Here is a 26346-nt window from a genome sequence, read left to right as displayed (position 1 = left end):
AGGCCTGGGGTGGCCCATGCAGGCCTTGTAGTGGCAGAGGTGCCATGTAAAGAGCACTCCGCCCCGGCCCTGGCCCTCAACGGGAGCCCGCCTCAGGCTGGGGCAGCCTCCGGGGATCGGAAGTGACCTCTGACCCGGGCTGCCCGGACCCTCGCCCTCTTCAGCTGGGCAGAGGGTAGCTGCGTTCACACTGGCGCAGCCCAGGGGCTGCAAGTGGGGAACAGGAAGCTGTCCCGGGCTGTCCCAGAGCCCTGCGCGCGCGCCCTGCCCGGAGGAAGACCTGCGTCGCTGTCTTTGCGGAAGGGATTTATTGTTCCGAGCTGCAGTCGCTCACAGTTACGACAGGGGTACACTGCGGGGGCTCGCCCATTTCCGTGGCGCCTGCTGGAGTCCGCGCGTGTCTGAAGCACAAGAGGGGAAGGCGAGCAAGAGGCGTTGTGCTTCGTGTCCTCGATCTCCGTGGAGAGCCCCTTCCCGCCTGGGCCGCCTGGCGTTTGCTGTCCTAGGCGTTTGCTTTTGTTCTTACGTCTAGAAATCCCAGCCTGTGGCAGAGGTCTCATGTCAACAGAAGCGTTAAAATGTACACACGAGGTGGGTGGGAGGCAGGGCAGGCACTGAAGCAGACAGACTCCACGGCAGAGGCATGCATCAGACCCGCCGCCCCCCATGGCCGCTGCATCCGGGCTGTGCCCGCCTGGGAGGGCCGGGCACGTGGGCAGAAGGGAACGCAGAAGCTGGAGCTGGGGTGAAGCACGGCGGTGGGCACTGGGCAGGGGGGCCTGCAGCCCCCTCCAGGCCACACCCTGGGCCTCGCTCTGCACAGAACGCCCAGCGGAGGAGCGCCACCGACTCTTTCTGTCCTTTGTTTTTTTTCAACTTTTTAAAATTTTAATAAGAAAAGCCCCACGTGCCCCTGCCGTCCTGTGTGTGGGGAGGGCCAGCTGGGGGCCTTCCTCCTACCCCTTCACCCTTGGACACAAAACCAAGATCGCCCCAGCCTGGGTCTCGACAGAGGGGCGCTGGCGCTGCCGTCCGCTACGAGACGCTGCCCCTCTGCCCCGAGCCCCCACAGGTGGAGCTGCTTCTCCGCAGAGAAACGGAACCCATGACAGAGCGAACCGCACCATCTTAGATGTGTGTGTAGAAAGAACCGGGAGCAAGGGACTGAAACACAAAACCTGGCCCTGTCCCAGCGGCGCCCCCACCCCCACACCCTTTTCCAAAAACCACCAAGAAAAAAAAGTTTATAAAAATATCTTGCAGGAATTCTTTAAAGTTTACAGTAGCTCACCAGCTGCCCCGAGCCCCACCAGCTCTGTCCTCAGAGGGCGCCCTGGCCCCAGACCCCACCCCGCCCGAGACGGGCAGACGGCAGGGGATGCGGCCGCCGCCCTTCCCTGAACAGAGGTGTAGAGAATCCATAAATTAAAACAGCAAATAAATAACACCGATCCCAGCCCAGCGACCTGGCCTGCTGGGAAGGCTCTGGCGCCCTAGGGTCTCTGTTTCCACCTCAGCCGGGGAGGAGTGCCAGAGCCCACAGCCGCCCCAGATGAGGCAAGGGAGGCGCAGGTGAGACGAGAGGACGGGAGGCAGCCTGAGGAGGCCAAGACTACACAGAGGCGGAGGCGGCACGGCCAGGGAGGCGGGGCATGGGCCGCGAGGCGCGAGGAGGCCTCCAGGTGCGGCGTGGAGGCGGTGGACGGGGTGGACGGGGTCTGTTCCTGTGGCTACTTTGCCCACCGGGGGTCCCGGCCCCAGAAGGCCGCCAGGCAGGCTGTTCTTGCTGAGGGGTCAGGTGACCGGGAGTCCGGGTCGGCCGGGCTGGAGGAGGCTCCCCCGAGCCTGGCCCTCCTCCCACGGGCCGTGCGGAGCTGAGGCGAGGAGCTGCCGCGGGGTGGACGGGGCGCTGGGCTGGGCCTCGCTGCCTGGCAGCAACAGCAGGAGCGGAGGGAGGGCGGGTCCGCAGCAGCTGCCTTCGGTCACAGAGGATGGCCTCGTGGAGGTGACATGTTAACTTTTCGGGATAATTCCTGGTATCAGAGTGGAAACAAGCGACGCTGTCAGAGACAGACAGAGACAGGAGAAAGAAAAGACAGACAGGAGAGAGGAAAGAGCGGGCACGGGTGGCACAGCCCGCAGGCCGGCCCCGGCGCCCCTTTCCTTTCCTCCCAGGCTCTGAGAACAGTCTGGATGGACGGGCGGCGCGGCCGCGGGTCCACTTGGGGCAGGACGGGCGGCGGGCGGCGAGGCAGCCGCTGTCAGTGCTGTGCTGGGGGGGGGGAGGCTAGTGTGTCTAAGGCTGCTCGCGGCGGGCGGCGGGCGGGCCCATGTTGGCCGTGTCCTTGCCCGTTGGGTACTCGGCGTCCCCTCCGGGGCCAGGGCCAGCGGCCGCGGAGTCACCGAGTGGGCCGTGGGCACTCCGCTTGGCGGGCGTGCTGGGGGCCTGGGCCGCCTGCCCGTTCTTCTCGTCTGAAAAAAGTTGTTTAATTACGTCAAAGAAGTTACTCAATGGGCTGCCTGGGTACACAGAACAGAGACAAAAAAAAAAAAAAAAACAAAAGAAAAAAGAACAAAAAAGGGGGAGAGAAAGAGGAAGGGAGGGAAGGAGAGAGAGAACAAACAAACAAATGAACAAAGGGGCCTCGACGAGGGAGAGAACCCAGAGATGAGGCTGAGATGGGGCGGAGCGGAGCCGGCGGGCGGCAAGCGGGGTGGGCAGGTGGCAGCCGGCAGGGGCCCTGCACGCTGGGGCGCTGTGCGGTGGGGGAGCTGTGCGCCGTGGGGCCAGGAGCTTAGGACCCCAGTGCCTCCGAGCTGTTGCGCAGGACTCAGGGCTCCTTTGGCGAAGTGAGGCTCGGGGCAGGTGGTGAGACCCCTCCCTCCCTCCCCACCAAGGCCTGGCCCGGAAGGCCTTGCACCGCCCCCTTGCCTCCCCACCTCACAGCCGTGAGGGACAGCCCACCCCACTCCGGAGATGACAGCGTCAAGACAAGGGCCTGCTGGGAGCTCTGCAGCCTCGCAGGACCCTGGGGGCAGCTGCTGGCCCCACTGTGTGAGGCCCAGTGGAAGACAGGGAGAGGGCGTGCCCACCACACCTCCCCAGAGAGGCCTGAAGCCCGACTCCTGACCAGCTTGGACACAGTTCAGCAGCAGACAGACAGATGGACAGATGAGTGGACAGGCATGGAGGGGGTGGGTGTGGGAGGCAGGCTGGGGGTCTGGGGACAGGCAGCTAGAGTCGTGTCCCGGGTCCCTGGGATGGGGGCAGTCCTGAGGACAGGGGCGGAAATGGGGAGCCCACCCTTCTTGGGGCCCTGCGCTCACTGCCCAGGTGTGCCGATGGAGGCACATCAAGCCCACTTCCTAAGCCTAACCACCACCTGAATCCTGAGCTCCCTGCCAGGCACAGCCTCCAGTGGACAGAGGGATGGGCACCTAGGCCACAGCCTGCACCACTGGGACCAGTGGGACCCTCACTGGCTTCAGGCCTTGGGAGCCCCTTCCTGGGCCTGCCCCGATCCTAGGGCCTGGCAGAGGTGGGTCTGGCCAGGAGCCCCGCCTGGGCCCACTGTGGTAGGGGAGCGACCTGGGCTGCTCCCGGTAGCCGATGGGCCGGGACATCTGGGCTGCTGGTTGCCTACGTCTATCTTACACAGGGAAGCCGAGACAGCCGGGGCGGCGGGTTGGCCAGAGCGGGCTGAGGGTGAGCGGTGGAGTGGCAGGCGGAGGTGCCAGGTGAGCGTGGGGGATTCTTACCACATTTGGAAAGCCGCCCCGTCATCATTTCCATACAGTTAGTGGTGTCTGGAGCACAGAATGGAGAGAGGAGGGAGGGAGTGAGTGAAAGGCCGCCCGGCGCCTTCCGACTGGCTGGACGCCCACAGCCTCGATGGGGAGGGGGCAGAGCCAGGAGTGGGTGGGGCCCCGGAGGAAAGGGGGAGGGATTGGGTGGGGCCAGAGCCAGAGGGGGCGGGGCCTAGAAGGGGCAGTGCAGGGGGCAGGGCCTGGAGTGAGGCGGGGCTGCGGGGGTGGGAAACAAGGCGGAGCCACCTGGGCAGCAGTGGGTCCTCCAGCACCCTGAGCCTGGATATGGCTGGTGCCCTGGGTGGGCCTGGCAACCTCCCATGGGCTGACAACCCTGCCCTGGCCGTGGCCTGCGTCGGTCACTATGCATCCTCACTGTGCCACTCGGCAGCTCCAGGACCCTGTGGCTTCCAGCTGCCCCTCAACTCAAGGCAGGCACCCTCTTTCTCAACCCTCTCCCCTGCTGCTGGGCCTGGGGATGTTGGTGCTGCCAGGCCAGGACTGGGGTGGGAGCAAGGCCCTGGGAGGAGCTGCTCCCTCGAGGCCCTCTCTGGCACCTGCAGAGGGTGGACACATGCCCTGGTCTGCGTGTGCCTGCTCACTGGGGGCTCTGAGCCCCCCTCCTCGGCCGGGCTGGGGTCTCCAGGAGGGTGGGCAGTGCCTGAGGAGGCCCCCTGCTGGCCAGACACCTTCCACACGTCCTTGGAGCTGGGCTCACTAGACAAAAGCGTCCAATGTGGGGGGGGCAGGGCTGGGTGTAGCGAGATCATGGGGACAGGCTGGGCCCCTCAAGTCCAAAGGCAGACAGATGGGGCCCAGAATAGGCCCCCGAGAGCCTCTGCAATGGGCTCCACTGAGGTCAGGGTCCAGGGCAGGAATGGAGAGGGGCTGGGAGTTGGCTCGGTGGGGAGTGGCATGTGCTGACAGACAAGACCACACTTCGCAGGGCCGGGCTGGGGGAGCTCTGCCCACAGCCCACGCAGGAGCAGCCTGAGGCATCCATGTGGCTGCTCAGGTGCAGGGACACCCTGGGCAGCACCCGGGGCCTGTTTCTGCTTGCCCTCCTGGACAAGCCGGTCCGTCCCTGGCCTTGGTGGCTGCCCTGTCATTCCCTGGCCTTGGTTTCCCTTCCTAAGATGAAGGCTTTCAAGGCTCAGAGAGCCAGAAGCTGCTGCCAGCCGATGGCACAGCCTCCACTGTAGGGCAGAGCCACATGTATCTGCGGGGCTGAGCACCTGGAACCCTGCTCCTCCTTGCCCGCTGTGCCAGCCTGGCTCCCAAAATCAGGAGAAGGGGGCAACTCCCCCACCCACTGGGGCTTCGGTTAGGGCCAAGGCTGTTAGGGACCTCAGCCCCCAGCCCGCAGTGGGGTGAAGCACACTCTGGGGGGGGCTCCCACAGGTGATGGAATGAGGATGGAATGAGGATGATGGGGGGTGGGGTGGGGGCCCTCTATGGCCTCCAGGACCCCACACGGAAACACAGGAGGTGACCTAGCACGCCACAGAGCTGCAGAGATGCAGGCCAGGAGAGGGGCCCCCCAGGGTCCAGCCGGGTGCTCCCCCCACATGACGCCCAGCACTCCCACGCCACACCGCTGTTCAGAGGCGCGCCCACACACCCTTGCTGGCAGACCAGGCCCATGCATGTGCCCAGTGCTCCGCCCTGCCCCCACCACACGTGGGCCCAGGGGAGCGGGGGGAGCCCTCCCTGCAGGATGCCAAGTGGCATGGACCCTTGGGCTCCTGGCCCCTGGTGGTTCCAGGCTGGGGCGACCCTCCCCTGCACAAGACCCTGAGGCTGTGGTGAAGCCCCAGCTCTGGCTGGGCTCAAGCCCCTCTGCCCTGCTGGAGGCACGGCCCTGGGCTGTCAGGAAGTATGGAGAGATGAGAAGTCACAGCCCATGAGGCAGCCCGCGGCCCGCCTAGGGTGCCATGGCGGGGAGCCTCGAGGGCAGGGCCTTGTCACTGCTCTCCCAGGGCCTGTGCGGGCTGCCCTGTGTCTGGCTCCCTAGCAGATGGGCCGCCCGGGGCATGCTTGGCCTGTCCAGGGCCGAGACCTGTGGGTGGGCATGGAGGGCCCTGCTCAGGACCAGCCTGGCTCCGCCGAGGACCTGCCCGCAGCCCCTCCCCGCCCCAGCACAGGCCGGGCGCCTTACCTGCCAGCGTCAGAGGCTACTCTCGTAGCTGGTGGCCACCTTCTGGCCCTTAAGCCCAGCACCCCAGCTTAGTCCTGGCGCTGGTGGGGGGGGTTCTACAGTGGACAAGAGGCGCCTTTCAGTGTGGTGCGGCCGCGCCCTATGTCCCTGGCGTGCAGAGGCGAGGCGGGGTGTCCCGCCGGGCCGGGGGGGGGCCCTGCTCCCTGAGGGGTGCAGCCACAGCTTGGGGCAGGAAGGCGGGGGCATCCGTCAAGAGGGGCCAGGAGGCTGCGCCGGGGCTCTCAGGCCTCCCGTCCGCGCAGCACCAGCTGGCCACGCCCCACTCGCAGGCTGCAGGTTGGCCGGAGCTGAGCCCGCCTCACCTGACAAGTGCTGGGCCGCGGGGGGGTCGTGTGTGCTCAGCAGCTGGGCCTGGATGGTCTCCACCACCCTCTTGAAGCGGCGGCTGGGGCCTAGGGGAGACAGGGGGTTACGCCCTGGACAGGCCTGGGCCCGGAACCGCCCCGGGGGCGCCGGCTCACCTGAGAGCAGGGTGAAGGTGACGGAGTAGATGCCGTTCTCCTTCTGTGCCTCCCCCCCCTCCGTGTAGGTGATGTCCACCTGGAACTTGACAGGCTTCTGGAACACGGCTGGCCCCCCCGTGGCCTTGTACTCGGCCCGGAAGCTCGTCTGGGAGATGACACTGTGGCTGAGGCTGGGGATCTGTGCAGAGGGAGCAGTGTGAGCACGGCTGGCCCGGCAGGTCCCACCCTGGCCCTCTGGGGAGGCAGCCCTGGGGCGAGCCAGCCCCCCCGCGCACACGTTGTGAGCGCCCAGGCACCTCTGCTTCCACATGTGAGGGGCACAGCGCGGGTGGAGACGGTCGGAGCAGGGAGAGGGCCGTTTCCAGCCCCCACCCTCCAAAGCTTTGGTCCCCTTAGCGGGGGCGGCTGAACCCCTGCCGTGGACTTTTCTCACATAGCCACAGCACAGGACGGCCAGGACCTCACAGAGGAGCCTTACGGGCAAAGATGGAGGTGAGAGGTGACCCTGCAGCCTGAGGTGGGGTCCGAGGTGGAGCTGAGTGGGAGGTGGGGAGTCTGGGAGCTGTCACTGAGAGGGAGGTGCCAGGGCAGGGCTGTGCCCTCCTGCTGGAGCTTCCTGGGACTCCCACTGCTTGCAGGACTTAACGGTGCTGGGCACTGGCTGTGTGGGCTCCACATTACCGAGGGGCAGCTGCAGGAAGCAGAACTCAGGGCCACCCAGCGCACGGGGCCCAGGCTGGCACACGGCCGCCTTACTGGGGCTGGCATGGGGAGGGGCTGAGGCCACCGCTGAGTCTGAGGTTGGCTGTGGCAACTGGGGGCAGCATGAAGAGATGTGAGGGAGGAGGACCAAAGAAGTGAGCAGCCTGTGGGGACGGGGACGCTGAGGGTCCCCGAGGCCGGGGTCCAAGTGCAGCCTAAGGCCTGCCCAGCGCTGGGCTCTCCTGGCCCTGGAGCCTTTTGCAGGGGCTCCGAGCTGTCCCCACGGTGCTAAGGGAACCTCAGCTGCAGCCAGGGCAGCAGCGGCCTGAGTGCCTGGGGGCAGAGCGTCAGGTGGGGTGGAGGCCAGCCCCCAGCTAGAGCTGCCGCAGGGAGCCACAGCCTGATCTTGCCAAGATCCTGGGGCCTGGGCGTAGTGAGCACAGAGCAGGACAGCAGCCCTGGGGAGGCAGGCGGCGGGCGGCGGGGGAGGTGGGGGCAGCCCCTGTGATGCCTCGGCACTGGCTGCAGTACAGGGAGGGGCAGGGCCGACAAGGAAGGGGCCTCCTGATGGGACTGGGTGCTGGAGTCCTGGCAGTGAAACTTCTCTATTTGAGGCTTGAGGGGCTTTTCTGCTCCTCCTAACCCAAAGACGCCCAGCAGAGACAAATGAAGCCCACCCAAGACCCTGAGCGCGGTCACTCCGTGGAGAGCCACCCGGCCTCCGAGGGCAGGGTGAGACCAGGGAAACCGAGATACCTGAGGCCTGGGGGTGAGAGCCCCACGGGTCCCTGGGGTCACGGCCTCACAAGGGCTTCTCCCTAAGTCTCATGGAAATGTCCCCCTCTGAGACCCACCCAGCTGGAGCCTTCCTTCTGCCCCACGTGCCAGCTGCCCAGGCCTGCCCAGCACACACCTAGGGCTGCTGGGGACCAGTGAGCAAGGCCCTGACTCCCTCTACAGGCCAAGTGCCCCAGACGGGCAGGGACCCTCCCTCGGAAGGCTGGGCGGGAGACAGTGCCTGTCCAGTGAAGGCAGCCAGGCCGGCCCACAGCTGAGTGGACGTCCGTGCTGTGTGTGTGGACGTGTCCCGTCTAAGTGAGGAGCCTGATTCTCAGGGCTGGGCGGCGTGGGGTTGGGAGGGCTGCCCGCCTCCCCTGGCGCCCTGTGGCCTCACCGACAGGAAGGCGTGCACGATGTCAGCCTTGATGGAGCTCAGGGGTTTGTCTTTGATGACCACGAAGATCTGCTCCTCCTTCTCCAGGCTGATGAAGTTCCCAAACCAGGACTTCTTGGCCAGCCTGGGCAGCGGGAGACAGAGGCTGTGAGGACGGAGGCGTGGTACTGTCCACACCCCTGCCTCCCTCGAACCTGGGGCTGGAACAGTGGAATCCTCAATTCCTGCGTGATGGACACGGCCGTCTCCGCAGAACCCACGGCCCTGACCCCAGCGCCCTAACCCTGGCCCGTATGCCCTGACCATCACCGTTAGCAACGCCAGCCCTGACCATAACCTTTATCCAAGCCCTAATGCCCTAACCCTGGCCCATGGCCCAGCCAGGTTCCATGGCCCTAACTGGCCCCTCTTGGTTTCCTAAGAGCTGTGTCCGGGCAGCACTCGCTGGAGCCCCCACTGGGAAGGAAAGGAGAGGGAGTGGGTGGCCCCTGCCCTTGCTTCTCCGTTTCTGGCTGAGCCCTAGTCAGGTGCCCAGTGGCCTCCTGGCTGAGGTGCCCAGCCTGGAGCTGGGAAAACCAGGGAGCTGTATGCAGGCAGCGGCAGGACAGGTACGGCACAGACACCGGGAGCTGCGTGCCCTCCCACCAGACAGGGCGGCCTCAGCACCCTGGGGCTATCCTCCTGTGTTTAGCACGTGTGGCCATGTGGCTTCCCTGTGGCTCCAGCCTGGCAGGGCCGGTCCCTACCCTGTAGAGGACAGATCGCTTCCAGACCTCCGAGGCTGGCTGGGGAAGGTTCAGGGCTTGCCAGAGCCACGCAGACCCTGGCTCCCAGATGCCACCACGGTGGGTGGTCCCCACCCCGGGCTAGGGCAGTGCTGCTAACCTCATGACTGGCAGGCCTGACTGACATCACTTCCTCTGCTGGACGCAGGGCCCAGTAACAACGGCTGGCACCACCCACCTGCCCAGCCCGCCTAGCCGCCCCACACCCCTCCCTACCCCTGGCCCGGCTGCCGACCTGCCACTTGCTCCCAAGTCTGGGAATGTCCCCCACAGGTGAGCCCTCCTCACCAAGGCCCCTGTGAGAGGTGGCTCAAGTTGGGCTCCTGAAGTCACCTGTGCCACCCACCCCCAGGAGCAGGCGGGGCCTGTAACTCGCTTCCAACAGGAGAGCGGAGAGGCGCTTCTGAGGCCACAGAAGGCTGCTGCTGTCTTGCTGGCAGGCTCACCCCAGCGTGCAGAGGCCCTCTGCTCTCCAGCTCGAGGGCACCCGAACCCCACCCACCAGCGAGGGAGTCAGGAAGCCCAGTCGTGAGGACCACGGCCAGGGGCGCCTCTAGCACAGCCCCTGAGACTCTCAGGCACAGCGCACCGGGGTGGCTGTTCGCGGTGGTGGCTCGCGCTGCCGGCGTCCCATGCGGCTGCTGCCTGGAGGTGGAACCAGGTGCACAGAGAGGCAGAGGCAGGGACCGGGAGGAGGCGCCCGCAGGGCTGGGGCTCAGTGGTGCCCTCTCCTGACTGATTCTGAGGCCCCTCCCAGCGGCCTCTCAACTCCCCTTTCCCTTGCCCATTCCTGGAGGTGCCTCGTTGGCCACTGTGGCCGTCCCTGCCCAGGAGTCTTCCTAGACAAGCACGGGGACCGGGCCCAGCCATCGCTCAGCCCCTCGACGCCGCCTCAGTGTCCTGCTGGTCTTGCTGGCTGGCTGTTGTGGGTTCAAAGCTCCAAGGGCCAGCTCTGGCCCTGACCTTACCCCCTCCCCCTATGCCAGGACCTGGAGCCAGGAAGCGCCCGGGGCAGCCAGGCAGTTCGGAAGTACAGACGGGTTTCGGTCAACGTTCTGCCCCACGAAGACAGGAAAGATGGCACAAATGTGACTCTCTGCTTTGAGGCCCGGGGGTGCAGCATTTGGCAAAACTAGTCCCATGTGTGAAAGACGCCAGAGGGCCCAGGGAGGCCAGGCCGATGAGGTGAGGGGCCTGTGCTGTGACTCCAGCACCCACGTGGTGGACAGTGCACAGCCTGGCCGGATGCTAGTCTGGGTGTAACTGCCAAGCGATTTTTAGATGAGACGAACTTAAATCAGTCGCCTGTTGAGTCTGGCGGGGGTCCCTTCCTCACAGGGTGGTACATCCACCAGGTTCGGTCTTCCTAGAGAAAGAACGCCCCTCGAGGCTGCAACCTGGAAACTGCCTGGGCTTCCAGCCAGGGCTTCAGACTCAAGGACATCAGCCCTGAGTGTCCAGCCTGCAGGCCTGCATGTCCCAAACAACCGCACGTGCCCCTTCCTGAAGCCACTGCCTCCCTTGCACACACAGCCCCTTGGTTCTGTTCCTCTGAGGTGCCCGGTTGACATGGGGCCGGCGGTTGTCTCAGGTCCCCAGCAAGCGAGTCGTCACCAAAGACAGTCTGTGGGAGGCGTCCGTGCCGGGCCCTCCGGAGGGGTCAGGGCCTCCAGGCCGTCTCAGGATGGGGGAGGGGAGAAGCGCAGGCAGCTGCAGTGGCGTCAAAGCCACCTTCTCTGAGGGAGATAATTATGAGTCTGTTCATGAAAGCTTTTGGTGGCAGCAGAAATGGCAACGTCGGGGCCTAGGCAGAGGGTTCCCAAGTCTGCTGAGCTCTGTGCCTCTGGGCTTGCGATGATGCCTACACACCTCCGACCCAGGCACCCGGCTGGAGGGGCCGCCCGACCGGCGCAGAAAGGCCACTGGGGCGGGATCCTGGCACAGACTGCAGATGCCGCTCCTGGGGCTTAGCACTGAGCAGTTTCTACAGGGGCCCCTGGTTTAAAGCCAGCAGCAGGATGAAGGTTCTTCTCTTACTCAGTCCACAGTTGCCCACACCTCGTTTCCCGGCGTCTCCTGTGAAGTGACTCAGGCCTGGCCACCGCTCTCTGCAGCTGCCTGGCCTGGGGTCACGCTGCAGGCTCGTATGTGCACGCCAGCAGTTGCCTGGTCACGGAGACACTGCCCAGTGACTGAGGCCGTCGTGGAGGAGAGGGAGAGGGCCTGGGCACTGGGAAGGGGTCTCTCTGGGGACATCTTTGCCTGGACGTCGGTCACAGCGGCCCCCAGGGCATCGCAGCACCTGGGTGCTGTAGCGTCTGCAGTGGCACCTCTCACAGCTCAGAAAGGCGGCGGGGCCGGGCCTCAGCTTGGCGGCTCTGCTCTGCCCCTGCACACGTGTTCCCACCAGGCCTGCCTCTTTCTTCCTAACACAGGCTGCTTTCTCCTTGAGACCGGACCGACCCTGAGTCTCTGCCCTTGGCAAGCTCAGGCCCTCGGGAGACTCTGCCCAGCGTACCCCCCCACTCGCCTCCAGCCAACCCCAGGCTCTCCTGAGGCCTGAAGCTTCTCAACAGAGCTGGGGCCTCCTCCCCTGGCTGGCCTTCCCCTCACTGCTGGGTATTCGAAGTTCAGAGACTCAGTGGCCGAGACGGGCCTGCCTGCAGTGGGAGGTGGAGCCAGGTGGAGGAGCCCCCGTCGGCCACAAGGGAAGGGTTCTGTGCCCCTCACCCGGTCAGCCCAGTGTCAGGTACCAGGAGGCCTCCAGCAGGGGCCACTTACTCTGGAGACGACTCTGGGGTCAGGTTGGACATCTCCTCTGGCGTCGGAACTGTGCACACGGGATGAACAGGAGGGAAGGCCTGGTGACCACTCCATCCTTCCCCTGCCCCGGCCACCTTGCGCCGAGGTCAGGGTCATCAGGAGTCCACCCCCGCACACTGGGACAGTCCCCCAGGGGTACGGTCCCGGCCCAGCTCCCGGCCACCTTAGAGGCTCCACTGGCCGTGGTGCCCAGGGGCTAAGGGGGAGCTGTCCCGCCTCTGGTGCTGAAGTCGGCTGTGCCTGCTCCAGCAGCACTGGCTGGCCCTTGGTGCCCACACATGGGGCCTCCTGACTGGCAGTGCCCCCTTGGTGGCCAGCTCTCCTTGCTGTGTGCCTGGCCCCAGGACACGGAGTGGGTAGACTCGGGAACACAATGTCTGGAGGGGTGCCAGCCTGTGCGGCAGGTACGACACAGGCTGCGGCTGGATGCTTTCCGGACAGTGAGCCATGGGCAGGCCCAAGCCGCCCGTGCAGCTGCAGGCCCTGCGGACTGGTCTGGCACTGCTGGGGGCCTCCCTGGGGCGGCCTCTGCTCTCTCCCAGCCCTGCTCTGGCACCTCCGGGCAGACACTCACCTTGCAGTTTCCGGCGGTGGAAGCGCGGTGAGCCCAGAAAGCTGTTCTTGATGGAGTTGAGCCGCGCCCTCCAGGGCACCCCTCCGACGCTGGGGCTGGACGGTGGCGTGGGGTTGGGCGTGCCGGCCGGGCTCTCCTTTGGCGTGTGGACAGGCGTCCCCTTGGGGGTGGGGAGGGGACTGCCCCTTGGTGAGGGGTGAGGGGTCACCTGTATGATGGGGACAGATTTGGTGTTTGGTTCAATCCCAGTGGGTGGGGGCCGGGGGGGCACCCGCAGGGCAGGCGGGCCCAGGGGTGGTGCCAGCTGGGGACAAAGGCCGGTGGCCGGAGACCGGGCCGGGGTGCTGGCCGGGAAGGGGTTGGACTTGGTGCCCTGCAGAGGCTTGTCGGTCAGCTTGGCCTTGCACGGCAAGGTCTGGGTCTTGGGGTCGGGCCGCGGGGCGGCCTGCAGAGGGAGGACGTATCCGGGCCTCGAGGCGCTCCCACAAGCTTCGGGCTCTGTGGAGGTGGTCAGGGGGCGGGCCACGAAGGGCAGCTCATGGGGCGGTGGGGGCAGGACAAGCTTCCTAATAGGCTACAGGGAGGCGCAGGGAGCGAGCGGGGCGGGGGCAGCCGCGCGGCACGTGCACCCCAGTCCCCCACAGGCACATAGCACAGGAGGACCAGAAAGAAGCGGGCGGGAGCGGGAGGGTGGGGAGGCAGGCAGGGAGGCAGGCAGGGAGGCAGGCAGGGAGGCAGGCGGGCAGGGGCAGGGGGGTTCGCCACAAAAGAAAACAAGTGACACACAAGAAAACAAACAAAACAAAACAAAAAACAAAAGAGCGTGCAGTTAGCAGAGCAGCCCGCGCCGCAGAGCAGCAGCCGCCACAGGAGCTCGGGCGTGGGGGGTGCCTGGGGCTGCTTCCCAGGGTCCGCGGAGGCCTGCCCCCCCGGCACACGCTGACTGGCAGGGTTGGGGCCTGTGAGGATCCGGGCTGGGTGGGGGCGGGGGATCACTCACCCGGGGGCTGCTGAGTGGGCTGGTGGAAAGGCCTGAGGAGGCACCGCTGATGGACCGAGACCTGGAGGTCACAAGGTACAGGGCCACGGCTCAGCCAGGGGGCAGCGGAGCAGCAGGCACTGGGCTCTGCTCCCCCCAGGTAAACCCTCCAGGAGGCCTGGAGCCCGGGCCAAGAGCCTCGAGGCCCTGGGTCCTGCTGCACACCCTGCCAATTCCAGGAGGGCCCAGGGCGCCTGTGCCCAGCCCCACTGGGGCCCCCATCAGAGCCCACGTGTGGGGGCCACCCCATGCCAGCAGCCCAGGCACAGCACAGAATGTGGCATCAGACGGCCGCAGCAAGGGACCATCCGGCGTGGGGGTGGACAGAGGGACGAGGGGACAGACGGGGCTTCCTGTGAGCTTCCTGTATCCGGCCCCTTCTGCTCCAGGCCTCATGCTGGCTCCCGCCTCCCATGCCCCTGCTGCCAAGTTCCTCCCCTCCCCCGACGGCTGAGCTCTCCCAGGGCCTGCAGCCTGGTCCTCCACGTCCCTAGATGCCCGTGAGGGATGCCTGGGTCAGCGGCCAGCCCTCCCTGTTCACAACCAGGAGGGCCTGGGCAGGGCCAGGCTGGGGCGGCTGCTGGCAGGGACAGTGGGGCCTTGTCCCACCATTGCCCTACTCGGCCTGACACCTGACAGCAGGAGGGAGGCCCTGGCCCGGTGTGCCCGGCTGAGACTCCGGTGTGCGGCCGCCACCCCCATGCAGGGACCAGGACTGCCGTGTGTCGCTCCACCACACTGCACGGACGAGCCGGCGCCCACACGCCCGGACAGTGGCAGTTGCCATCCTTGGAGGAAGGAAGTGCAGGGAGGGGCCGAGGCAGCCGCCGAAGAGAAGAGGACAGAGAAGAGTAAAAGCCCGCCCTGTGCTGCCCACCAGGCCTGCCCACTGCCAGCCGGCCACGAGGGGCCTCGCTGGTCCACACTACGGCCCAGGCCCTGGACCATGGAGAGCGCCACGCTGGCCACACACCTGGCTCCTGGACACCCGGGGGCTGGGCCCCCCAGCGACGACCCTCCAACTCCCTCACCACACACAGCCAAGGGGCAGGGAGGCGGCGGGGACCCCATGCCCAACCCAGCCTGTGTGGGTCAGGATGGCACCCAGGGCTGCGACTGGACCCAGAGCTTTCAGGGCTGAGCTGCGAGCTGCGGACAGGCCTCATAGTGGCAGCAGCCACCAGTGAGGGCCTGGACCTGTGGTTCCTGTCCAGCCCGCCCAGAGCTCGTGACGGCACGAGGAAGACAGAAGAGGCCCCGGAAGCCCTGAGGTGGAGGGGCTGAGCCCCGGTCCTGTCTGGCCAGGCAGCCGCTGGGACACTGAGCTATAATCGCTGGGGCAGGGGCAGGAGAGATGGCGCCAGCCCTGAGGGCAGCCACGGTGGGGGTCACAGGTAGGCGCGGGGCCAGGGCTCAAAGAGGCCCGACAGGCAGCCAGCGTGGTGCGGCCTTGGGAGACGACGCCACCTGCCCAGGCTCGCGAGACTGGCCCCGGGCAGAGGCCCCTCTGACGGCGGCACCTCCTGCCCTCCTCAGCTCCTGCAGGTGGGCACAGGACGGCTGCTGGGCTTCAACTCTGGCTGGCCCAAGGGGCAGCAGGGCACTGAGGCCCACTGGACACAACACAGAGGCTGGCAGGAGGGGCGGCTCAGCCTGCAGCCACGCGGGGCTCTAGCCCCAGGCCCTGTGAGCCACAGTGCCTGGTCCCTCGAGGGTAGGCATGCCACGCCTCGGCAGCCCCACCCCTTGGCCTCTGCCTAGCCCGCGGGCCCTTCCCTGGCTTGCTGGCCGGCTCCACTGCCTCAGGGGCCCTGCAGCCCAGCCTGCCACCAGACCCGCCCATGTGCCTGCCCGGCCTGAGGCAGGACAGCGTGTCTGGGGCTGGGAGGTGCGGGGACGGGTGGTCGGGGTGTATACCTGTCTTCTTTGCTGAATTGGGGATGGGCCTCAGCGATATCCAGGCTTTTACTGAACATTGCTTTACTACAGCAGAACAGAGCGAGAAAACACAGTTACTGACGGCCACATGCGGGCACAGGTCGGCCCCCAGGGCCCGGGCGACGCCAGGTAAGAACACGCGGCTCTGAGGCCGGCGCACAAAGATGGCGAGAGAGGAGGCTGGGCCAGACGGCGCACCCCACACCGTGTGACTGCTGGGCAGGGTGGCCTGGCCGGCCCCACCCCAGCCCCCGGCCCCCAGCCCCCAGGACCCCTGCGTCCCCAGTCAGCAGCCCCGTGTGGCCCAGCACCAAGCAGCTGGGTCTCTGCTGGCTGCACAGGTGACCCTGCCAAGAGCAGAGTCTGACTGGGACATGCCAGGACTAGTGGCCTTCCAGAGGCCCTGAAATGCTCCACGCCCTGGCCCAGGCAGCCAGGCCTGGGAGCTGCAGCAGAGGCCAAGAGGGTGGCCTCCCACGCCACTGACCGGAGGCCAGGCAGTGGGGTGGTGGGGCCTGCCCTGCAGGGTCAGGGGAGCCCGGGGAGGTGGCCACAAAGGCAGGAAGCAGGCACCTGGGCTGCAGGTTTGGGTGTACCCATGACATGCAGGCCACTGAAGGCCAGGGAAGTAGAACGTAGATAGGAGGGCCCCTTGCTACCCCCTAGTCCTGGGGTCAAGGCTGTGGCTGAGTGGGCCCTGGGAAGGAGGTTCTGGGGCTGGGCCCCAGTTGGGAGGCTGGGCCAGCTTGAAACCCTGGGGAGGGCCTGGGACTCCCAGGGGACCATGGCCTGGGAGCTGGCAGAACTGGGACCACCAGTACTCCGGCCAGGGCTGGGGCTGGAAGAGGTTTAGCCTGATGGCTGCCAAGCTACCTTGCAGTTCCCCACAGTTTCCCCCAAGTTCCCAAAGAACAGGCCTCGCCTGTCCCACCCCTAAATCCCCAGTACAAGGAGGGGGCCCTGGGGTGCTGAGGCCCAGACCACAGGGCAGACCAGAGACTGCCCAGGCTCCTGGACCTCCTGGTGTGCTCCTGGGCCCAAGGGCTGTCCCCAAATGTTGGAAGCCCCCACCTGGTGAGGGACGTTTGAACTCATCCCCAAGAGGCCACACCGGCTCCAAGGATTTGCTGAGGACCTCGTGCAGGCAGCTCAGCCCTGCCCCCACCCAGCAGAGGCTCCACGGGGGCTGGCGCCCTTCCTCCAGCCACGGGTCTGCTCATCACTGCTGAGTTCTGTGATGTCCCTGGCCACACACACCATACTTGCCACCCAGAGCCGGGCCCAGCACTGCCCAGGCCAGGGGGACAGGCTTGCTGGGCTGATGGCTCTGAGCGTGGTGTGACCATATCACAGCTCAGCCCAGCCAAGCTTGGGTCAAGCCAGCCCTGCCCAGCTCAGCCCTGCCCAGCCTGGCTCAGCTCAGCCAAATCCAGTTCAGCCCAGCTCAGCCCAGCTCAGCCCAGCCCTGCCCAGTCCAGCTCAGCCCATTCTAGCCCAGCCTAGTCCGGCCTAGCCCAGCTTAGCCCAACCAAGTCCAGCTCAGCCCAGACCTGCCCAGCCGTCTAGTTCAATACAGCCCGGCTCAGCTCAACTGAGTCCAGTCTAGCCCAGCCCAAACCAGCCCAGCTCAGCCTAGTCTAGACCAGTCCAGCCCAGCTCAGTCCTGTCTAGTCCAGTTTAGTCCAGCCCAGCCCAGCTTATCCTAGCCCAGGCCAGTCTAGCCCAGTCCAGCCCAGCACAGCACAGCCCAGCTCAGCCCAGCCCAGCCCAGCCCAGCCCAGCCCAGCCCAGCCCAGCCCAGCCCAGCTCAGCTCAGCCCAGTCCAGCTCAGCCCATGCAGCCCCACCCAATGGCCTCAGCCAAGACCCCAGGCCAATGGGCAGTGATGAGCCAGGCGGCAGTGCCGCGCAGCCCAGGGAGGGAGGCCCAGCAGCCTCGGGGCACACATACCTCTGGCCGTGCTGGGCCATCTCAATGGCCCGCCGCGCAGGCACCGGGGAGCCGCCGTCCGTCACGCTGAGCACCTCCATGGACTTGCGTTCCGGCCGCCGCTTGCCGTGCCGGTTCAGCATCGGGGAGTCCACACGCTTCCGGGGAGGGTCTGAGTACAGATGAGGGTCAGGCCAGACAGCCCCTGGACCCCGGTGGGGCAGTGCGGGCCGGGCTGGAGGCCACCCCCGGACCGTACCTATCTCGTTCCGGGGGGGCAGGTCCTCGTCCTCCTGGCTCGGGTACCTTTCTTTCCGGTCCAGGAGGAGGAAGTAAATCATCTTCTCCTGATTCTCCCTGCAGTGGGCGAGGGGGCGAGATGCGCTGGCACACGGGGCCGCCAGCTCCTCCACCGCAGCGCTTCCACCCTAGGCCCCGTGCCCCTCCCAGCCGCCTACTGCAAGGGCCCCACCCAGGAGCCGCCCTGGACGCACTCCTCCGATAGCAGGTCCTGCAGCAGCTTGTTGCGGTCTCGGAAGCAGCCCAGGGAGTGCATGCTGTCCAGCACGTCAGGGTCGATGTCCTCCAGGCTGGGCAGCGAGCGGATCTGCACCTTGCGAGGAATGGGCTGCTCTGGTTCCGGCTCGTTCTTGCCTCCTCTGTGGACACAGGGCAGGGACGCCCGGTCATCAGCTGCGGCCGGGCCTGGGCGGCTGGGAGGGTGGGAGGCCCGCCCTCACCTGGGACCCTGCGTCCTGCCATTCTCCCTGTGCCCAGCCCGGGGAGGCCTCCTGCGTCCTGCCCGCACCCCGCACCCAGCGCAGGCCACAGAGGGCCAAGGGCCAAGGCGGGGCAAGGCCTGCGCTGGGCCGGCGCCCTCCCCCCGCCTTTCCTAGCAGGGCCTCCAGGCCACAGCAACAGGCAAAGCAGGCGATTAGTGGGTGGAAAAGCTACTTACATATACCATATGTGTTTCTGAATGTGCTCTAGCTACAAGGAAAGAGAAACAGGGAGTTAGTACGGACGAGGGACGGAAAGAGCCCACATTAGGAGGTGAGGGGGAAGGCGGGGGTGCTGGGGGCACGGAGAGAGCAGGAGAGGGCAAGGGCGAGTGAGTGGGGGGAATGTGGGGAGGAGGATGGGGAGGGGGCTGCGTTCCCAGAGGCTCAAGGCCAGCACCCCTGCCCCTGCCTCTCCCAAGTGGAGAAGAAAACGCAAACCTGAAGGAGAGAAGTCGGGGCGGGGGGGAGCCGGGGTTGGGGGGGATGCTCCAGGTAGGGGCAGGGGCCCAGGGAGTGGAGGAAGAGCGGGAGGGAGGGAAGCTGGAGCCAGGGCCGCCCCAGGTGCCTGTGCTGCCTGGGCCGGGCCCCTCCATGGATCTAGGAAGGAACCAAGGCAGGAGAGCAGGGAGCAGCCAAGAGGGAGCTGAAGCCAGGAGAACCTGGCCCACCTGTGTGGCGGGGCGGGGCTGGGTGCAGGTGCGGGCAGGAGGCTGGGAGGGCCGGCCAGCCACACGTCCCCTTCTCTCCACCCTGACTCAGGGACAGCTCGTGGGGTATGAGGCGGTGGCCTCTTGGGAACAGGGAACGCTACCCTGGAAGGGCCAGCCCAGAGGGTGACCTGCTTCTGTCAAGTGGGCATGTGCGGTCCCCACACCAGGCAGCCCTGGAGGAGGTCGGGACCAGCAGCTGGGGGCTACCTTTGGCTCTTGCCAGCCCCCACAGCTGCCGGGGGGGCACTCAGCGGAACTATTCACCCTGCCTGGAGCTTGCCCCAGCAGCATCTGCAAGCAGGATGGCTGTGATGGGGAAGCACCAGTGCTTCTGTGTAACCTACAGCCAGGTCTCACCTACCTGTGCACACCCCACACTGGTACAAGTGCTCATATGCACCTGGACACACCTCCCCGCAGGTGCACATGCCCTCACCCAACCACATGAACCCTGGCATGTGTCCACACCTGGGCACCCCCACACCCTTGAACACACACCTGGGCATGTGCCTACATCTGTGCACCCACACACCTGAACACAAGCCAACACCTGGGCACCCCCGCACACCTGAACACTCACCTGGGCACCCACACGGGCATATGCCCACATTTGTGCACCCACACCTGAACACAAGCCGACACCTGGGCACCCACACACACCTGTGCACATATCCACAAACCTGGGCACCTACTCACACACCTGGGTGCCCACACATCTGGGCACACGCCCACCCCCGCGCCCCCCCGCCACGCTCTGGGGCCGCCCCGCTCCGAGGGCACGCACCGTGAGGCGGCGTGCGGCGTCCACTTCGATCATGCCCCGCAGCAGGCTCTGGCAGTCGGGCGGAATAAAGTGCGGCATGTGGAACACGCCCCGCTTCACCTTCTCCAGCAGCTGCCGCAGGTTGTCATCGTCGAAGGGCAGAGCCCCCTGCGGGCAGCCGGGCGGGGGTCAGCATGGGCAGGCGGGTTGGGGAGAGGCCGGGGTGGGGTGGAGGGGGCCGGGGTCTCACCACTAGCAAGGCGAACAGGATGACGCCGCAGCTCCACACGTCTGCCTTCCGGCCGTCGTACTTCTCCCCCTGCAGACAACAGTGCCCGGGCTATTGGGGGGCGCAGGGCAGGGCGGGGGCCTTGGCGGGGCCGGGTTCAGAGGGAGTCGGCCCCAGGACAGGCGGCCTAGCAGCACCTTGGGGTGCGGCAGGCTGGGGTCCCACCGGGGTCAGGTCCCCACCACCCTGGGACCCGCAGAGCTGCACGGGCGGCGCCGACTCACCCGGATCACCTCGGGGCAGGCGTAGTGGGGGGACCTGCGGGCAAGGGCGGAGGTCAGTGGCAGGGCTCCGGGCGCTGCCAGGCCCTCCCCCCGGGGTGATGGTGCACCGCAGGGCCCTCGAGGAGGCTCCCAGGGCTGTGGCGCGAGACGCCCCCACGTCCCTGAATCCGCAGGCGGGCTTTTAGGAGGAGACCAAGGTGGGGTGCTGGGTCTCTGCTGTGCCTAAGGCTGTCTGCCCGCTCAGCCAGGCAGGGGCCAGGGGGTACCAGCCTCACACCCAGGCGGGCCAGAGCCAGGACCGTACCCCTACCCTTACTGTGCCGAGAGGCCTATCTCCCCAAAACCACCAGGTTGTGGGGTGCCGGGAGGCTCAGGCACTTGTGGGGGGCCTGCCTGTGGGGTGCCCACCGGTTCCCCTTCCCCCAGCCCAGCCCGTGCAGAGCCAGCAGGGGCAGAGGGCCACGTACCCACAGCTGGTCTCCAACAGGCTGTCGCCAACCTGCAGGGACGCCATGCCAAAGTCTGCGATCCGGATGTTGTTCTTCTCGTCCAGCAGGAGGTTTTCAGGTTTCAGATCCCTGTGGCTGGGGAGGAGGGCGGTGAGGCTGAACAGGGCCAGTCTCTGCCTTGAGCACCTCCCCACCCTGGAGACCCCCTGCCCAGAGCCCACTGCCTCTCCAAATGCCAATCACACAGAGGGGCCAATGGCAGCCCAGCCTGGTGATGTCATAGGCAGCCAATCAGAAGTCGCCTGCCTGGTCCGTTTGGCTCTGGCCTTTGGTCAGGCATCCCTGTTTCTCCTGCCATGCCCTCCTGCCCCCTGGCAGGCTCCTTGCTGCCCCCTCCTGCTCCCTAGCACACCTGCTCTAGCCTAGGCCAACCTAGGGCCCCCAGGCACGCATGGATGCAAGCAGTGGACCCTGGAAAGGCCGAGGGGCTCCCAGAGCCCTTGGGTGGGCGCCAGGCAGAAACCTTCCCAACACACTGCCCACTCAGGGGAAAGCGGGGGTGCTGGGGGGGTGCCAGGGGTTGATGTTCCTCGGGAGGGGGGAAGGGCAGCACCTGGTGTGGCACGGTGCGTTTGAGGGGCAGCTAAGGGGGGAGACGGTGCCCTTGAGGGGTAGACAATGGGGGGGACAGTGCGTTTGAGTACGGGCAGCTAATGGGGGGGATGGTGCACCTCGGAATAGCACACTAGGGGGTGTAGTCCTTGGGGCACAGGGGCATCTGCGGTAGCACCCTGGGGGTTGGGGTCCCTGGGGAGTGGGGGCACCAGGGGTGGGGCTCACCATATGGAGTGGCTGTGGCAGAAGTCCAGCGCGGAGATGATCTGCCGGAAGAACTTCCGAGCCTCCTTAGGCGTCAGCCTCCCCTTCTTCACCAGGTAGTCAAAAAGCTCACCACCTGACACGTGTTCTAGCACCAGGTACCTGCAGGAGACGGGGCCACCAGTGCGCCCAGCTGTGGCTGCCAGCCGCCCCTCCTCATCCCAGGACCTCCCACAGCCACCTCCTGGCCAGCCTGTCTGCAGGCCGCCCCCATTCTCCCACTGGCTGGGGAGGCAGCTGAGAGGAGCCCTGACTACGGCAGATCTCAAACCATCTGGGTTCCTGGGGTGGGCCTCAAATGAGTCTGCAAGGAGCCTGGAGTGGGGTGGGGGAAGAGGGGCGGGTGAAGGGATGGGTCTGGGGGCAGAGCAGCGAGGGAGGGTTTGGAACCCGCAGGCTGAGTGGGGCAGGTGCTGGGGCCAAGGAGCAGTGCATGGAGTGGCCTCGGGGCTCTGCCCTGCCTGCTCTGGCCCTCACACCCTGGGGTTCCCTTGCACCTCAGTGCAAGGAGCAGGGAGCCGCATCCAGGGGCCCAGGGACCGTCTGGGCCACTGTGAGGGGGAGACAGGAGGTGTGAAGGCCATGGGGAGGGGGTGAGGAAAAGGTTGGTGTTGCCCTCCCCTTCCTACCCTGGCAGGCTCCCAGCACCCCCCAACATGGGGTCTCAGCCACATGGAGGGTCCTGAGGGGCTGGTTCCTGGTGAGAGGCCCGTGGGATGCTGGATGCAGCTGCCTGGGGGCCGCTCCGCCCAGGCTGAACCAGCTCCAGGGGGAGGCCTGTGAGGGTGGTGGCCCCAGGTGTGGCCGTGGTGATGTCGGGGGGCTGCACAGGACAAAGGGGTGGGGCCTTGGCACACGCTCAGAGCGGAGTGGGGACCGGGGGGACCGGCTGTCCCAGGAGCTGGTCTTGGCAGGAGTCGGGGGCCCAGTGTGGGGATGGAGCAGAGGTCGTGGTGGTGAAGCTCCCACGGCAGAGGAAGGTGGTGGGGGCCACAGGGGGGGACTCTGGGCAGGGGGTGGCCAGGCCCAAGGCTCAGCATAGGCCACACGGTGTCCGGGGGCCATGGGACAACACCCAGGGCCAGACCTCAGGAGAAGCCCCAAGCACAGCCGTGCCCACCTCCTGGGCTCTTTCCTGTCCTTGGGCCTTGGCCTGCGGTGCCCGTCCCCCCCGCACTCCCCCACCCTCCCCTCCAAGAAGGCCTCCCCAGGACCCCACTACACCGGCACCATGTCACAGCGAGGAAGCCGTGGCCCTCGTCACAGTCCACCTCGACAGCATCAGGGCCAGGACCGCCCCCGCCCCCCAGGCTTCTGGTGACAGTTTCTGTGTCCCTGCTCACAGTGGGGCAGGCGGGCTCCCCACACCCCACCCCGGGTTTCCTCTCCCCAGCTACACACGAGCTGGCCACCGGCACATGCTCCCCACGAGAATGCAGAAACCCAGGCCGGAGCGGAAGTCGCTGCCGGGGGAAGGGGAGTGGCTGGGTTCTGCCAGACCCTCAGCCAGCTCACCCTGAGGGCAGCCCCCAGCCCAGCCCTTTATGTTCCCTGCCCCCTCCATGCCTGATTCCTCAGAGACGCCCGGCTGGCATCACCTGGCAGGTCAGGATGCCGCCCGGGGACCAGCGAGGGTCAGGTGGGGCTCAAGGCCAGACAGCCCTCGGGCAGCAGCCCTCATCCACGGGAAAGCCCATCAGAGCGCACGAGGAGACCGCCCCGTGTGTGACCGCTGTGCCCGCTCCCAGGAGCTCCCTGAGGCTGGGTGTGGGGCGATGGGGTTCACAGCCAGGCATGCCTGGGACAGGGTGGGGATTTCTGCTGGCCTCGGCGGCTGTGGGGGTGACAGGGTCCAGGCAGGGCGGGAGCCTGCTGGCTGTGCCTCGTGTTGGGGAGCCTCAGGGATGGAGACATGGCTCAGTGGGGCTGGGGAAGTCCCGGGCAGAGGCCAGGAGGCTCAGCGTGGCCATGTGGGGAGGTCCAGGTGCTCCGGCCCCTTGCCCTGAAATGCCTAAGCCCCCTCCAGAAGGCCCTGTTCCCCCTTGCCGGCCTCAGGCTGGTGGCTCTGCAAGCCCCACAGAGCAGGTCTCTGGTCTGGTCAAGAAGCAGAGACCACAGCGGCCTGGGCTGAGACCCTACCCAGACCGTGTTCATGCTGGCAGGGCCAGGGCTGCTGGGGTGCAGTAGGCACCCCTGGTCTCCAGCCCCAGCACTCCCCAAGCCCCAGCCGCCTGCCCCTGCAGCGACAGCCCCCACCTCGGCCACCCCAGCTCTTCAGACCCAGCAATACCTACAAATATTTTTTGTTTTCATAAACGTCGTGCAGCTTTAGGACGTGGGGGTGCTCGATGAGCTTCAGGATCGCGATCTCCCGCTCCACCTGCATGGGAGAGACCAGAGCATGTCACGCTCGCAGGGCTGGGGCACTCTTCTCTCCCCACAGACGCCACCTTTGGTGCCAGCTGTGGGGGACGCAGGGACGTGGGCTGCTCAGCTGGGGCCCTGGCTAGTGGAGAGGGCAGAGGGCAGGGAGAGCCGCAGTGGAGGGAGCCCAGGCCCCAGGGCTGACAGCAGCCTGTAGGGCTGAGGACTGGGGTCCCCTGGAGCAGGAGGGTCCCTCCCCACCCTGCCCAGGAAGGCAGGCAGCCTGGGCCTCGGTGCTGCTCCTCTCCGTGAACCCAGCCTCAGGAATGGGGCCTCCCAGGCTCCCAGCCAGTCGGATGGAGGGCCCTTCCAGGCAGGCTGTGCCTGGGCTCCGTCCTTCCTCACGGTGGAGGCCTCACAGGAGGAGGCCTCACAGGAGGAGGGGCCGGGACAGGCTTCTGTGGGCTCAGGACTAGCACGAGGTGGGGGCAGGCGACCTGTGCGTGTGGGGCATAGAGTAGTTGTGCAGGCCGTGCTCAGGGCACGTGTCCCCGATCTACAGGCTCCCAGCTGGTACTGTCCCCAAGTGGGGAGGGCCCCAGGGAGGGACAGAAGTGACCCCGGAGGGCACCTGACTCAGGATACCCAGTCCTGTTCCGAGGTGAGGGCAGGGCCTCCTCCCTCAGACATGCAAGCCCGGCCACGGGCACCCGGTGCCCCGCCCAGCACAGAGGAGTTGCTGTGTCAGTGGTGGGGCCAGCCGAGGCCACGGCCTGGGGGACCCAGCACTCAGGAGCCAGGGTGGACGAAGCTTTGGGACTGGGGTCAGTCTTGTGATGGGGTCCCAGCCCTGGGGAGTTGGCCAGCCTGTCCCCAAGCCCTTCCCTCCCAGGCGAGCAACTGTGCCCGGCACTTGCAGGTGACAGGGACACCTTCCCCTGCCCCGCATCTCCAGGCCCTCCTTCACTCGGGGCTCACAGGCACCTCCCAAATTCAGCATGGGACTCTCCCCAGCTACACCCTGTACTGGATCTCTCTGCCAGGCGCTGTCCTGGCCCCGTCACTCCTAGGGCCTCGGTTTCTCCTCCAAGGCAGGGTTGGACCCTGCCAGCCCCATCCAAGCAGCCCTCAGCAGCCCTTAACACCGCTCCTACCTCCCCATGGGGTCCCTGGGCCTTCCCAGTTTAGTCTGGTTAATTCCTCCACACCCCCAGCAGCTGAGGGTGCTCAACGTGTCAGGGTCCCCAACTGTCAGCAGCTTCCACAAGCCTCTCCTCTCTAGGCTACTCCCACTGGCCCCCGTCCCCGTGTCCTGCCCCACCCACAGCCCTGCACGAAAAGAAGTGAATGCAGGGGAAAGGAGGGCAGGGGGCTCAGCTGGCCCCGGTGCTGGGAGGGTCCCGCACTGCCAGCCCAGGTACCACTGTGGGCAGGACTGGGAGCAACTGGGAGCCACAGCCTCTGCCTCTACACCCAGGGTCAGGCTTCCCAGCAGCTAGGACAGCCCCATCCCCACTGAGAGGTGGGTCAGAGCCCAGGAGTCCTCCACCCAGGGGGCCTGCCCGGACCCCACGGTGACCAGACACCACCGCATGGAGCCGAGGAGGAGGAAGGCGGGGCTCCCCTCTGCTAAGCTAGGCCCTGGCAGGCAAGGGGTTGCTCTGAGGCAGGGGCCTCCTCTGGATTCTAGCTGGGGACACTGAGGCTCTGCCCGCTAGTACAGCAGGTCAGTGCAGCAACTCAACTGCCCAGCTTCGGCCAGTCCCCTCAGGGGTGCCCACTCTGCTTGGGGGCAGGAGAAAGACAGGGCCAGAGGGGAGAAAGAGCAGAGGTGCCCTGTCAGGGGGCCAGCAGGGGTGCGGCTGCCCAGGAGCCTGCAGGACCCCCACACTCAGCTCTGCAGGTCCCCACAACGCTGGCTCCCACCCCCTGTGCTATTCTCCGCCCTACCCCACCGCCAGCCCCGCCTCCCTCCCCGGCCCCGCCTCCTTCCCCCGGCCCCACCCCACCGCCAGCCCCGCCTCCCCCGGCCCCGCCTCCTTCCCCAGCCCCGCCTCCCTTCCCGGCCCCACCCCACCGCCAGCCCCGCCTCCCTCCCCAGCCCCACCTCCCTCCCCGGCCCCGCCCACCTTCATCAGCACAGACTCGCTCAGCTTCTCACGGTTGACGATCTTGATGGCCACCTTCTGGCAGGTGACACAGTGAACCCCAAGCTTCACCAGGCCTGCGGGAGAGAAGCCGCCTTGCTCAGACCCGCCCGGGGAGCCTGCAGCAAGCACCTGGCTGGACTCTGCAAGTGGGGAGCCTCCTCCCACATCCTGGACAGCAGCGGCCCCACCCACTCCAGGGCGGACTCGGCCCCGCCCCCTGGGTCGCTGTCCGGAACAGCTCAGTGCTGGCCTCGTGCTGCCCCCACAAAGCTGCGTCTTCCCT

At 66.7% G+C, this 26346-nt stretch overlaps 1 protein-coding gene across 25 annotated transcripts in view; it reads right to left on the bottom strand.

Annotated features, from left to right (window-relative positions):
• Positions 1-289: 289 nt before the first annotated feature.
• Positions 290-26346, bottom strand: part of BRSK2 (BR serine/threonine kinase 2) — a 66851-nt gene continuing 40794 nt past the window's right edge. The window contains exons 2-22 of one of the 25 annotated variants that reach the window (XR_013403379.1): positions 26043-26137; positions 23844-23929; positions 21511-21651; positions 20689-20805; positions 20222-20255; positions 19959-20027; positions 19730-19876; positions 18412-18443; positions 17948-18112; positions 17713-17810; positions 17475-17625; positions 15504-15569; positions 13548-13608; positions 12548-13121; positions 11932-11980; positions 8366-8489; positions 6487-6667; positions 6328-6417; positions 5966-6060; positions 3760-3807; positions 290-2520 (exon numbers count right to left, since the gene is read on the bottom strand). Coding sequence is in view for 17 of the 25 variants with exons in the window: in XM_077961645.1 (XP_077817771.1) it covers positions 2297-2520; positions 3760-3807; positions 6328-6417; positions 6487-6667; positions 8366-8489; positions 11932-11980; positions 12548-13121; positions 13548-13608; positions 15504-15569; positions 17475-17625; positions 17713-17810; positions 17948-18112; positions 18412-18443; positions 19730-19876; positions 19959-20027; positions 20222-20255; positions 20689-20805; positions 21511-21651; positions 23844-23929; positions 26043-26137 (2552 nt within the window). In the remaining 8 variants the exon portion in view is untranslated. Of the gene's footprint in view, positions 2521-3759; positions 3808-5965; positions 6061-6327; positions 6418-6486; positions 6668-8365; positions 8490-11931; positions 11981-12547; positions 13122-13547; positions 13609-15503; positions 15570-17474; positions 17626-17712; positions 17811-17947; positions 18113-18411; positions 18444-19729; positions 19877-19958; positions 20028-20221; positions 20256-20688; positions 20806-21510; positions 21652-23839; positions 23936-26042; positions 26138-26346 lie in introns of those variants that run through there. The other 24 variants (XR_013403378.1, XR_001439304.3, XR_003722410.2 and 21 more) reach the window with 24 other exon arrangements.

This window comes from Macaca mulatta, chromosome 14 (assembly GCF_049350105.2).
Source record: "Macaca mulatta isolate MMU2019108-1 chromosome 14, T2T-MMU8v2.0, whole genome shotgun sequence".
Lineage (NCBI taxonomy): Eukaryota > Metazoa > Chordata > Mammalia > Primates > Cercopithecidae > Macaca > Macaca mulatta.
The sequence above is the reverse complement of the archived record's forward strand: the minus strand, read 5'-3'. Positions and strand labels throughout refer to the sequence as shown.